At 37.9% G+C, this 13,954-nt stretch overlaps 1 protein-coding gene across 1 annotated transcript in view; it reads left to right on the top strand.

The window, feature by feature from the left end:
- The window catches only part of HOMER1 (homer scaffold protein 1), a 134,509-nt gene extending 120,780 nt beyond the window's left edge, over positions 1–13,729 (top strand). Inside the window, exon 9 of the mRNA XM_030323699.1 lies at positions 13,095–13,729. Within this exon, the coding sequence (XP_030179559.1) occupies positions 13,095–13,283 (189 nt within the window). The 3' untranslated portion in view covers positions 13,284–13,729. The remainder of the gene's footprint in view (positions 1–13,094) is intronic.
- Positions 13,730–13,954: the final 225 nt, after the last annotated feature.

Genomic DNA, 13,954 nt, shown 5'->3' with positions numbered 1-13,954 from the left:
ATGCTTACCTTTTCTTTCACCAAGTATCAAAAATGCTTATCAAAACAACCTACATGGAACAGGGCAGGGAAGCTTTCAGACCTTCAGATGTGCTGGTCCCTATTTGTTTTAGGTCTTGGCTCACGTGTTAATTTCTCCAACTTCTCAATTTAAGCACTGCTCTGCAAGGTCCTCCCAGCCCCCTACTCCCCCCACCCCAGGTACTCTTTGTAATATTACCATGTTTTATTTTCCTAGTAGCCATTGTCAGTATCTGAAATGATTTTATTTATTTTCAAAATTTATTTTGGAATGATTTCAGATCAGAAAAACTTGCAAGAATAATACAAAAATTTTTTTCATATACCTTTCACCCACATTTCCCAAATGTTAACATTTTTTGCCGTATTTGTTTTACCATTCTGGAACTCTATCTGTGTATGTATATATATACGTACACACATACATACATACATATGTGTATATACGTACATACATATATACACTTTTATGTGTATGTATGTATACATATATATATACATATATATTTTTCCTGAAATCTTTGAAAATACGTTTAAGATACAGTATCTCTCTTTTTTTTTTTTTTTTTAATGCTTTATTTATTTTTTGAGAGAGACAGAGACAGAATGTGAGTGGGTTAGGGGCAGAGAGAGAGGGAGACACAGAATCCAAAGCAGGCTCCAGGCTCCGACTGTCAGCACAGAGCCCGACGTGGGGCTCGAACTCACAGACTGTGGGATCATGACCTGAGCCGAAGTAGGACGCTGAACCGACTGTGCCACCCAGGCGCCCCAAGATACAGTATCTCTTTACCTCTAAACACTTCAGTGTGTATTTTATAGGAGTAAGGACATTTTCTTCTATAACCATCAAAAATTATCTATCTACAGACCTTACTCAAATTCCCATAATTGTCTTAATAATCTCCTTTATAGCAAAATTTAAAAATTGTTTTTCTGGTCCAGGATTTATTCCAGAATCACATACTGCATTTAGTTGTCATGTATATTTATTTTGATGTTTGAATTGTCCCGCATTTGGCCAGTTGAAACCCCTTCCAGCTTCTGGTTCCTTTTGATGTGACACTCTAATTCTTTAAAGAATTTCTTTATGTTTTAGTACAACATAATCCAGGCTTATCTTGTATTTTTTCAACTTTAGCCTTGGAATTAGCTATTTCTTCAAGGAGAAATTTCTTTGAGCAAAGATTGATATTTAGAAGCCAAAACCTGAGTACTAGATAAGCTTCTTGTTATTAAGGTGGCATTGTTTCTTTTCCATCTTAATAAACAGAGCTAGAAGTACACGCATACCACATTATGTCCATTTCAGGTACGTATATATGTCTTTTAAACTGAATTCTTACCCATACCTCCCACTGTAGTCTAATACTATGAAGTTCATTTTAGCCTTTTCCTTATTCATATCTGTAACTTGTTTACCCAACACCAAGAAACCTGGAGGCACCTGGGTGGCTCACTCAGTTAAGCACCTGGCTCTTGATTTTGGCTTAGGTCATGATCCCACAGTTCTTAAGTTCGAGCCCCGTGTTGGACTCCGCGTTGACATTGTGGAGCCTGCTTGGGATTCTCTCTCTCTCTCCCTTTCTTTCTGTCCCTCCCCCTGCTCACACTCTCTCTCTCTGTCTCTCAAAATAAATAAATTAATTTTAAAAAATACTGAGAAACCTGATTCTTATTACCCACAGTATATTTACTTACTTTTTTAATCTCAGAAAGCACAGAGTATGTGAAATAGTGTGGTTCCAAAAATCAGAACTATTCAGAAAGATGTCTTTGGAGAAGTATGAGCCCCTTCAGTCCAGACTACCCTAGTTTCTGTCCCATTCTTCCTACCCCCGTATCCATCTGCCACCCGTCGGTAACCAGTCACATTAGTTTCTGGTTGATCCTTTCTCTGTTTCTTTTTACACAAATGAACAGATCTATTTGTTTACCCTCTCCTCCCTTTTTTTAAATGATTACATCCACTAGATTATTCTTTTGCACTTTGCTTCTTTAACATGAAACATATTATAGAGATCACTCTGTCAGTTCATACAGATCTTGTTCATGTTTGTTACAGTTGTATAGTACTTCATTTCTATGTGTTGATAGTTTATTTAGCCACTCCTTTGTATGGGTATTTAGGCTATTTCCAGTGTTCTGCAACAATACTACAAGTAATATTGTGCATAGGTATTTTGTTATCATTGGAGGTGTGTATTCAGGATAGATTTTTTTTTTTTTTTTAGTAATCTGTACACTCAACATGGGGCTTGAGCTCATTTTGACCCCAAGATCAAGAGTCTCATGGTTGGGCACCTGAGTGGCTCAGTCAGTTAAGTGTCCAACTTCAGCTCAGGTCATGATCCTGTGGTTTGTGAGTTCGAGTCCCACATCAGGCTCTGTGCTGACAGCTCAGAGCCTGGAGCCTGCTTTGGATCCTGTGTCTGTCTGTCTCTCTCTCTCTCTCTCTCTCTCTCTCTGCCCCTCCCCCACACGCACGCACTCTCTCTCTCTCTCTCTCTGTCTCCCTCTCTCTCTCTCTCTCTCTCAAAAATAAGTAAACACTAAAAAAACAAAAAAGAATCTCATGGTCTTCTGACTGAGCCACCCACAGGAAAGATTCTTAGAAGCAAGATTTCTTAGTGAGAAGATAAACACATAAGTAGTTTTGTTAAATATTGTCCAGTTTCCCTCCATAATGAATTGTGGCAGTGCTCACTCATACCACCAGCATGAGTGCATGTGTCTCCATAGCCTCACCAACAAAATGTGTGGTTATACTTCTTAATTGTGTGATAGGTGAAAAATGGTATCTCTTGTGTATCTCATATTATTATGAGTCACATGAACTTCTTTCATAAGCTTAAAGATCTTTTCAGTATCTTTTTGTATATGTGTGGATTGGGTGTTCATGTCTTTTGCCTTTTCTCGATAGGTTTTTTGGTCCTTTTTCAAGAGTTCTTTGTATTCAGGAGTTCTTTATATATCTGATTACATGTTATAAATATTTTCTCCCAATTTGTTGTTTTTTTTACTTTTTCCAAGATAGTGTTGCTTTATGTAGTAGTCAGATTGATTCCTTTCTTTACTTGCTTGTGGCTTATGAATAATAGAGTTAGTTAACTCTTCTAAACTGAGATAATATAGGAATTTATCCATATTTCCCTCTAGCGCTTACAAGGTTTCATTTTTTACTTTTAGATCTTCGAGTACTTGGGGTTTATTTTTTTGTGTATGGTATGAGATGGGTATCCAATTCCATCTTTTTCTAAATGCCTGTCCAGTTATCTCATTACCATTTATTTAAAACATCATTCTTTTTTCCAGAGATTGGAGATACTTGATTTCTATGTGTATTTTGATCTATTGCTGGACTTCCTGTTCCACCCCATTGGTCACTCTATTCATGTGTCAGTACCACACTGCATTAATTGTAGAAGCTTTAATGTCTGGGAAGGCCAGTTAATCTTCACAGCATTTCTTCTTCATTGCTTTTCTAAATATTCTTACATATTTATTTTATCATATGAACTTCATTATTAACTTCAATACCAGTTTTTGTGTCAACTAAAAATGTAGCTCTATAAAAAACTTTTATTGGGATTGCTTAAAATTTATTTAGGAGTGTTTTAAGGTTTTTGTGTGTTTTTGCATATTTCTTGTTTATCCATATTTTGTCTTTTTTTGTTTCAAATGGGATTTTTTCTATCACTGTATTTGATTATTGTGTGTATATGTTGAATTCTGTATGCTTATTTTATATGCTGCTACCTGACTATTTTATTACTTGAGGCTGTTTTGTCATTTATTGCACTGATTCAGTAAGATTTTTTTGGTACGGTAACACATAATTTGCAAACAGAGGTAATTTTATTTATTTCTCCAATTCTTATGCCTCTGTTGATTTTTCTTGTCGAATTACACCTTAAAAACAGTAGTAAAGGGGCACCTCTGAGATTCAGTCGATTGAGTGTCCAACTCTTGATATGGGCTGGGGTCATGATCTCAGGGTCATGAGATTGAGCCCCACGTCTGTGCTGTCAGCACAGAGCCTGGTTACGATTCTCTCTGCCCCTTCCCCACTCACATGCTTGCACATGTGCTCTCTCTCTCAAAATAAATAAATAACCATTAAAAACAAAACAATGGTATAGTGTTAAACGGTAGTGGAGTTAAGGGCTAATTTTGTCCCTTATCTTAGTGAAAATGCCTCTATTATTTTTCCATTAATTAAAATGCTGGATTTAACACTAAAATATATTTTATCATATTATGAGACTGCCTTTCCTGTTTTTTGGGTGTTTTTACCAAAAATTTTGTTAATGCCTTTTTTTAAGTATCTTTGGAGATAGCCATAATTCCCTCCCTAGATCTATTAATATGTTTTGTTTTATTAATAGATTTTCTAATACCAAACCACCCTTGCATTACTGGAATAAGTACCGTTATCTATGATATATTATTCTCTTAATGTGGTTTTAGATTTTCATCTTTTATTATTTATAATTTTTACATGATACTCATTTGTAATATTGGTCTGTAATTTTCTTCCTTTGTGGGGAAGCTGTATTTATAAGATTTAGGTATCAAGGTTATACTTCATACAAAGTTATACTTCAGGAGTGCCTGGGTGGCTCGGTTGAGCATCTGATTCTTGATTTCAGCTCAGGTCACCAATCCCATGTTCAGATGCTCAACCGACTGAGCCACCCAGGTGCCCCTTAAAAAACAATTTTTTGGGGGGGATGCCTGGGAGGCTCAGTCTGCTGAGCGTCCTGACTTCAGCTCAGGTCATAATCTCACAGTTCGTGAGTTTGAACCCCGTGTCGGGCTCTGTGAGGACAGCTCGGAGCCTGGAACCTGCTTCGGATTCTGTGTCGCCCTCTCTCTCTCTGTCCCTCCCCAGCTTGCACTCTGTCTCTCCCTCTCTCAAAAATAAATAAAACATTAAAAAAAATTTTAAAGAAAATTTTTTTAAAGTTGTACTTCCGTTATACTTCATACACTTTCTTCATTTTCTGTGCTATGGCGTCATGGATGTCATATTGCAGCTATCTGATCTTTGAGCATTTAATAAAGCTCTTCTTTGACACCATCAGGGCCTGGTGCATTTTTTGTGTAGTTCCTGGATTATTCTGTCTTCTGTAGCTATTGGACTGTTTAAGTTTTCCATCTAGCTTTCATATATTCAGCAAGAACTCCTATTTTATATAGTTGTTCATTATCCTTTTCTTCTTGATTAAAGTTAAGCAGTGGTATGTCCATTTCGTTAAATTAAAAAAAAATTTTTTTTTAACGTTTATTTGCTTTTGAGAGAGACAGACAGAGTGTGAGCAGGGGAACGGCAGAAAGAGAGGGAGACACAGAATCTGAAGCAGGCTCCAGACTCCAAGCCGTCAGCACAGAGCCTGACGTGGGCTCGAATTCACAAACCGTGAGATCATGACCTGAGCCAAAGTCAGATGCTTAACCAACTGAGCCACCCAGGCATCCCTAAAAAAAAATGTTTTTTAATGTTTATTTTTGAGAGAGAGAGAGAGAGAGAGAGAGAGAGAGAGAGATAAAGTGCGAGTAAGGAAGGGTCAGAAAGAGGAGACACAGAATCTAAAGCAGGCTCCAGGCTCTGAGCTGTCAGCACAGAGCCCAGTGCGGGGCTTGAACTCACAAACTGTGAGATCATGACCTGAGCTGAAGTCAGATGCTTAACTGACTGAGCTAACCAGGCACCCCTATTTTGTTAAATTATTTTAGGGGCGCCTGGGTGGCGCAGTCGGTTAAGCGTCCGACTTCAGCCAGGTCACGATCTCGCGGTCCGTGAGTTCGAGCCCCGCGTCGGGCTCTGGGCTGATGGCTCGGAGCCTGGAGCCTGTTTCCGATTCTGTGTCTCCCTCTCTCTCTGCCCCTCCCCCGTTCATGCTCTGTCTCTCTCCTAAAAATAAAAAATAAACGTTGAAAAAAAAAAAAATTAAAAAAAAAATTATTTTAAAAATACTTGGTTTGGTTCATCAGTGTCACTGTCTTTCTATCCTCTACCTTATGAATTTCTCCTTTTATCTTTACTATTCCTGCTTCATGCTTTATTTTGGTTGACTTTTTTATTTTTCTAGCATTTTAAGAAGAGAATTTAATTCCTTTATTTTTATTCTTTCACTTTTATTTATACATGTGTAAGGCTATAGATTTTCCTCTGTTGCTCTAAAGTGTATTCCATAGATTCTGGTATTTAGTATTTTCATTATCATTATTTCCTGAAATTCTGTAATTTTGGTTTTATTTACCTTGCATGCAAGAGGTGTTTAAAAGAAGGTGCTTTAGGGGTGCCTGGGTGACTCAGTTAGTTAAGCATTCTGACTCTTGATTTTGGCTCAGGTCATGATCTCACAGTTTGTGAGTTCAAGCCCCACTTCAGGGATTGGGGATTCTCTCCCTCCTCACTCTGTACCTATCCCCAGCTCATGCTCGCTTGCTTGCTTTCTCTGTCTCTCTCTCAGGATAAATAAATGAGCATTACAAAAAATAAAGGGATGCCTGGGTGGTTCTTTCAGGTGACTGTCTGACTCTTGATTTCAGCTCAGATCAAGATCTCACAGTTTTTGAGTTCGAGCCCTGCATTAGGTTCTGCTCTGAAAGTGCAGAGCCTGCTTGGGATTCTCTCCCTCCTCTCTCTGCGCACCCATCCCACTGCCCACCATTCACTTGTGTGCTCAGTTGTGTGCTCTCTCTCTCTCTCTCGCTGTCTCTCTCTCAGAATAAATAAACATTACAAAAAATAAAGGGCAGGATAAATTCTGTCGGTTAAGTGTCCAACTCTTGATTTCAGCTCAGGTCATGATCTCATAGTTAATGAGTTTGAACCCCACGTTGGGCTTTGTGTAGAGCCTGCTTGGGATTCTCTCTGCCCCTCCCCTCCCCCCAAATAAATAAATAAACTTTAAAAAAATAAAAAATAAATAAAAGAAAGATCATGGCTTGAGCCTAAATCATGAGTTGGACACCCAACCAACTGGGCCACCCAGGCACCCCTAGTAACCATCATCCATCCTTGTTTTATTCTTTGAGATATATTATTTTATTATTTTTTATATTATTTTTTAACCATCATCCGTCCTTGTTTTATTCTTTGATATATATTACATATAGTACATGGTCCTTTCTTTGAAGTTTCCACAATAATCTGTTGGTTGGATGAAGCTTATCTTTAGTGGATGGTTCCCGAAGAGCTTATGGTTTTAAGCTGTTTTTTTAAAAGACTTAGTACTTGGGTGACAGGTAGATATAAAATCCTTGGTTTGTAATTTTCTTTCTTTGAGTTTCTTGAAAATGCCGCTCCATTATTACCTTGTTTTTATGTCTCTTTTGAGAAATCTATTCCAGTCTAGATGCCTGGCCTTGGAAGTTTAGAACCCATTCTGTTTGTATGCCCTGAGGATTTTTCCTTTATATTTAAAATCTAATAGTTTTACTAAGATAATTCTGAGAATTGATTGTTGAGGGTCAGTTTCTCAGGTACTTGGTGGGCCCTTTTAATTTGTAGATTCAGGTCTGCCTTTATTTCCAGGAAGTTTTCTTGTGTAAAAGTTTTAAATATTAACTTTGTCTTATTGGGGTGTTTTCTTCTTCAGGAGCTCCAGTGATACGTAACTGGATTGGATTTTTTTGTCTTCTGTTTCAACCACTTTCTCTCTGATTTTTTTTATATAAATGTTTATTTAATTGAGAGAGAGAGAGAGAATACGGGCCGGGGACAGACAGAGAGAGAGGGAGAGAGAGGATATGAAGCAGGCTCCAGGCTCCAAGCTGACAGTGGAAATCCCAATCTTGGAGCTTGAGCTCATGAACTGTGAGATCATGACCTGAGCTGAAGTCGGACACTTAACTGACTTGAGCCACCCAGCCACCCCACATTCCCTTGAGTGTTGAAAAATAATAATTGAATAAACTATTTTTTTTGCAAATGTATTTTTTATTTTATAATTCAGTCTTTATTTCTGATGTGATTTTGCCTTTTTCTTCTGTTTCTATCAAGCTTTAATCACTCCTCATTTTTTTTGTTTTTTGTTTTTTTGGCCCATTTCTGTTTTTCGTGTTTAATATCTGACTCAGGCTCTATTTTGAATGCTTGACAGTATTTAAAGTTTATTTTGGGTGTAATGTCTACACCCAACATGAAGCTCAAACTCATGACCCTAAGATCAAGAATTCCATGCTCTTTCCCTTTTAAAAAAAAATATTTTTTCAAGTTTATTTACTTATTTTGAGAGAGAGAGAGGAAGAGAACAAGCACAAGCCAGGAAGAGGCAGAGAGAGGGAGAGAGAATCCCAAAGAGGCTCAACGCTGTTGGTGCAGAGCCCAGCTTAGGCCTCAAACTCACAAAGCATGAGATCATGACCTGAGCCGAAATCAAGAGTTGGACACTTAACTGACTGAGCTACCTTTGTGCCCAAGAGTCCCATGCTCTTCTGACTGAGCCAGCCAGGTGCCCTGTTTGATGATATTTAATTTCCAGTGGAGTCTTCTGTTTTCTTGTGCTTCATAGTTGGTTTTTTGTGGGGACTTGTATTTTCATTCAGTGAAGTGTCTAGAGTTTCATTTTCTGTTTTCATCTTACTATAGTTTCCGTAGATGACGATATGTCACATCTTTGTATTTGGTGGAGTGAGTGGCAGTTTTGGGTAGTTTACCAGTTCTTAGTTAAAAACCACTCACTTTTTGGGAGACAGGTAAGAGAGAAAGCTTGGGAAATGTCTTTGCTGGAAATTGAAGTTTGTATTGTTCTATTTCTTCTAGTAACTTTAAAGTTGTGAAGTTTGTGTGGTTTTATTCTTGTCATTGATTTATTTAGTTAGGGAGGATGGTTAGGAGATTTCAGTGTATGCAGTCACCATTACCTCAGCTTCCCGGAAGTCTGTTTTGTTTGCTTTTTGTTGCGAGTATCCTCAATCTAGATTGCATGCTGCATTCAAACGAGAACCATCTTTGTTTATTCTCTGCTTTATCTCTATTTCTAGTACATAGAAGATGCTTAGTAAATAATTGTTAAATAGCTCTTCTTCAGAATTTGTGTCTGTGTGTGTGTGTCTGTTGCCCCTTTTTTTCTGTTGAAATACTAGTTCTTGTTTTGATGATTTATATATGTCTTGTTACATATGAAGGTTGATGATCTAATAGGGCAGTATATCTTACTTATATCAGCTTAAGATGTGAATCAGATATCCAAGACAATTTTCCTGTAACTTTTATTTAGATTAAAAATGCAGGATTTAAACTGTTAGAAAATGAACCTGATCTGGTCCCATTTATGATGGTAATAATTGTATAAATTTTTTTTAATGTTTATTTATTTTTGAGAGAGAGGGAGAGAAAGAGTGTGAGCAGGGGAGGGGCAGAGAGAGGGAGGGAGACACATAATCTGGAGCAGGCTCCAGGCTCTGAGCTGTCAGCACAGAGCCCAGCATGGGGCTTGAACCCATGAGCTGTGAGATCATGACCTAAGATGCAAGTCAGATGCCTAACCGACTGTGTCACCCAGGAGCCTCTGTAAAAAAATTTTTTTAATCACTCTAGTGTTTAGGCTCTATATCTAACACAGAGAGTAACCTTCTACCCATTAAGATTTTATACTTTTTTTTAAATATTTATTTATTGCTAAGGGAGAGAGAAAGAGGGAGAGAGAGAACCTCAAGCACTGTCAGCACCGAACCCAACATGGGGTTTGAACTCACCAACCATGAGATCATAACCTGAGCTGAAATCAAGGACCGGATGCTTAACCATCTGAGCCACCCAGACACCCCTTTATACTTTGAATTATTGCCCTTTAAAACATTCGAAGGGCCTCCATTGCTTTATCAGGACTGAACCAGGTCTGGATGCCCCTGGCACATGGTTACCTGTCAGGGAAGGAGAAGAGGAAATTAGTAGCACACAAGTGGTTATAAGTAGAAGAATAAGTTAGGACTGAGAATAAACGGCAAGAAGAGGCTTGGAAAACATGGACATAAGGTGAACTACTGGGAAGTGCCCACAAACCAGGGCTCCAATTGCCTTGTGTTGGCCCATGTGCACAGCGTTGGCCATTCTTGCTCTAGGATTATATTCTCTGCTTCAGAATAGACCAGCACTGTCAGCACTGTATTGGATCCCTTTTGTTACCTGCCTACTAAAATTCCTCCAATCAGAGAAATGGTTGAGAGTATGAAACTCTGTCTAGAGAGAACAATGCAATTTTAATAGCTGAGGAAATTTGGTGTTTTGCATGCTTCCATTGAAAATGTTTGGATGTTTCATTGATTGGCAAGGAGAACAAAGAAGGCTTTCATTTTAAGGAAGGCTTTAGAGGGCATAATGGGTGGTGCCTGGTGAAGTGGGTGTTTTCTAGTGAATGACATTTGGTCTATTTTTATAGTTGGACACATTCTACTCTTAAGCTTATTGTTTAAGCAAGCAAGAGAGCATACTGTGCAATCATGAGTGGAATTTTTACATTTGATCCCAGGCTCTTTTTTCTCCCTCATAGTTTGGAGCCTCCATGAATGTGCCTATGAATTTATAAGTATTTTATTGGTTTCAGATCCTGCTCTCAGTTTACTTATCTTCTCTTTGTGGATTATTCAAAGGAAAAAGATTAGAAACATACTGGGAAATATCTAACAGTAAATGCTTTTTTTTTTTTAACTTTTTTTTAACGTTTGTTTATTTTTGAGAGAGAGACAGAGCATGAGCAGGGGAGGGGCAGAGAGACAGGGAGACACAGAATCTGAAGCAGACTCAGGCTCTGAGCTGTCGGCACAGAGCCCAACGTCGGGCTCCAACCACAAACCGTGAGATCATGACCTGAGCCAAAGTCGGACGCTTAACCAACTGAGCCACCCAGGTGCCGCTCATCAGTAAATGCTTTAATATTAGATTGGGATTTCTTAAATTCTTCATTTATAACTCATTTGAGCTGCTGTATTACTTTATTATATTTTCCCAGGTTCTTGCAGCTCCTCTGTGACATTCTTGCTTAGGCCTTTCTCTTAGTTATTTCTGTCAGAGTAAGTGAACATTTATGTTCAGAATCCTAGATCAGGATTACTTTCTTCTGTGTATTCAAGCCAAATTCCCAGTTATTTTTCTCAAAGTTGAATTTTTACAGGTATTTTAAGAGAAGTAAATATAAAAAGTAAAAATACCCATAATCCTAACAACTGCAACCATTTCCTATTATGTACAGTAATTTCCAGTGGTTGTCCTCATGCATACCAATTTTTGTCTATTTGCACTCTGCTGCTTGGTATTGTTTTTTTCATTTAACATTTACCGGATTCTTTCAAAATTAAAAAAAAAGTGTTCTACCACCCCTTTAGACTTGCTGTAATTTTTTTAGAGATTTACACTTAATGATGCATTAACACTTGAAACATAATGTTTCTTGGGCTGATTCATATTGTATTATTAACACCAAAATTTTGTCTTTGTTCCATATAATTATATATGTAAATGTAATTTGTGTCAATCACTTAATTCCTCTCAGATGTAAAAGTGAGCTTTCCTGGGGGCGCCTGGGTGGCTCAGTTGGTTAAGCGTCAGACTTCAGCTCAGGTAGTGATCCCATAGTTTGTGGAATCGAGCCTTGTGTTGGTTGGGCTCTGTGCTGACAGCTCAGAGCCTGGAGCTTGCTTCAGATTCTGTATCTCCCTCTCTCTCTATCCCTCTCCTGCTTATGCTCTGTCTCTGTCTCTCAAAAATAAATAAACTTCTAAAAAATTTAAGGGGCGCCTGGGTGGCTCACTTGGTTAAGTGTTCGACTTTGGCTCAGGTCACGATCTCACAGTCCATGGATTCAAGCCCTGCTCTGTGCTGACAGCTCACAGACTGGAGCCTGCTTTGGATTTTGTGTCTTTCTCTCCCTCCCCCTCTTTCTGTCTGTCTCTCTCTCTCTCCCTCTCTCTCTCTCTCTCTCTCTCTCTCTCCCCTGCTTGTGTTCTCTTTCTCAAAAATAAATTACATTTGAAAAATTTAAAAAGTGAGGTTTCCTGGGGTACCTAGGTGGCTTAGTCAGTTAAGCTTTCCAACTCTTGATCTCTGGGTTGTGAATTGAAGTCCTGTGTTGGACATCATGCTGAGTGTGGAACCTACTTTAAAAAAAAAAAAAAATGAGCTTTCCAGAAAGAATATATAACTTTCTATGAATTGCTTATCTGAATAGCTTATTTAAAGTGTAATAGTCTGTTTTCTGCCGTTTTTTCTCATTTAGAATTTTTAACCAAATTTAAGTCTCTAGCTCACTATATCCTTTTGTTTTTTAGAGTCACTTATTATATTGTTATGCTTAGGAACATTTTTAGAGCAGTAATGACTTCTAATTTTTAAGCATGCTGGACTTCATTCTGTTTTTTAAAAAAAATCTTGTCATGTACCTTTACTTCCCTTTTGTCATTTTCTCTTCTTTCCATGATTTGCAGTATATTGGAATGTCAGCTTTCTAATTCCCTCATATGTATACTTAGTACACGTCTTGACTATAGTTTTTAGCCCCTTGAGCTGTTTGCTCTGCCACCTTGATCCATTTGATAGGCAAAACAAAGAATAATGAACATGCTCAGAGGTTCCTAACACCACATTTTAGAAAGTTGTTGTCTTCCCACAATCTTTCTCAGGAATTGCCAATGAGGAGAAAAAAATTTGTCTTTTTCTCTGTTTGCTTTCACCTGAGTGTGTTCGCAATTGTGCAATAAGAAGAATAGGCAGGCAGAAATTGACATGAGATGTAGCTAATCCACAAAATGGGTCTTTAATCCTATCTAAGTATTTGAAGTGCCTGAAGGGTTGCCTAGCACAAAGTAAGCAATCAGCAAGTTTTTGTCGGGTGGATGGATGGATGGATGGATGGATTCATGAACAAGCCTGTCCATAAAACGCATGGATTTCTCAGATGGCCAAAATTCTAAAAATCTCTTTAAATGGTACTACCTTGAGATTCAGAAACTCATCCTCCTACTCGTCCACGTGCATAACTACCAGAATATTAGTAATAACAAAGTTATATTGCTTTCTAAGTCATGAACTGACCTGTGTATATATATCACACTTTGTTTCTAAAGGAAGTAGAAATTCGGAACAAAGACCTGGAGGGACAGCTGTCTGACTTAGAGCAACGTCTGGAGAAAAGTCAGAATGAACAAGAAGCTTTTCGCAATAACCTGAAGACACTCTTAGAAATTCTTGATGGAAAAATATTTGAACTAACAGAGTTACGAGATAACTTGGCCAAGCTACTAGAATGCAGCTAAGAAAAGTTAAATTTCAGTGCCAATTGATTAAAAAATACACTGTCTCTCTTCATAGGACTGTTTGGGCTCTGCATCAAGATCGCACAAAAAAATTGAATATCATTCCTCCTCCAGGAGGATGATCTTTTTGAAAATTGGAATTGTATATTTCAGTGTAAATTTTAGAATTCAGCTTGTAGCTAGTTGGGGAAAAAAAAAGATGAAACACTTGAACTACAAATTACCTCCATGTATATTATGGCCATAGTTAACTAGAAAGTTATAAATAGACACTTAATGCAATCTTTTTTTTTCTGATATTAGCCAATGGGAGAATTAACAATGTCTGGGTCACATCCCCTTTTTGTGTTCAACACAGTGAAGGTTATCTGCTCTTAAATTAATTTATTTATGATATCTAAAGCTGTGTTTTGTTGCAAAACTTATGATGAAAGCCCTGTCTTCTGTTGTAATCTGAATAATTTCTCAGGATATTTTTGCACTGCTAAGAAGCAGTGCCATTACCAATTAATTCTTGCCCAGGAGTGAGAGAGAGCTGTATCTTTAATTGAAACATACTTAACTAGAACTGGGTGTATAGAGTTCTTCCCTTTTTTTATACTGGAAGATATTTCACTCGGTGACCACTCTGGTACACTCTGGTGTTCTTTAATCTTGTCTGCTGTATAGTT

The sequence above is a fragment of the Lynx canadensis genome, chromosome A1, assembly GCF_007474595.2.
Source record: "Lynx canadensis isolate LIC74 chromosome A1, mLynCan4.pri.v2, whole genome shotgun sequence".
NCBI lineage: Eukaryota > Metazoa > Chordata > Mammalia > Carnivora > Felidae > Lynx > Lynx canadensis.
The sequence above is the reverse complement of the archived record's forward strand: the minus strand, read 5'-3'. Positions and strand labels throughout refer to the sequence as shown.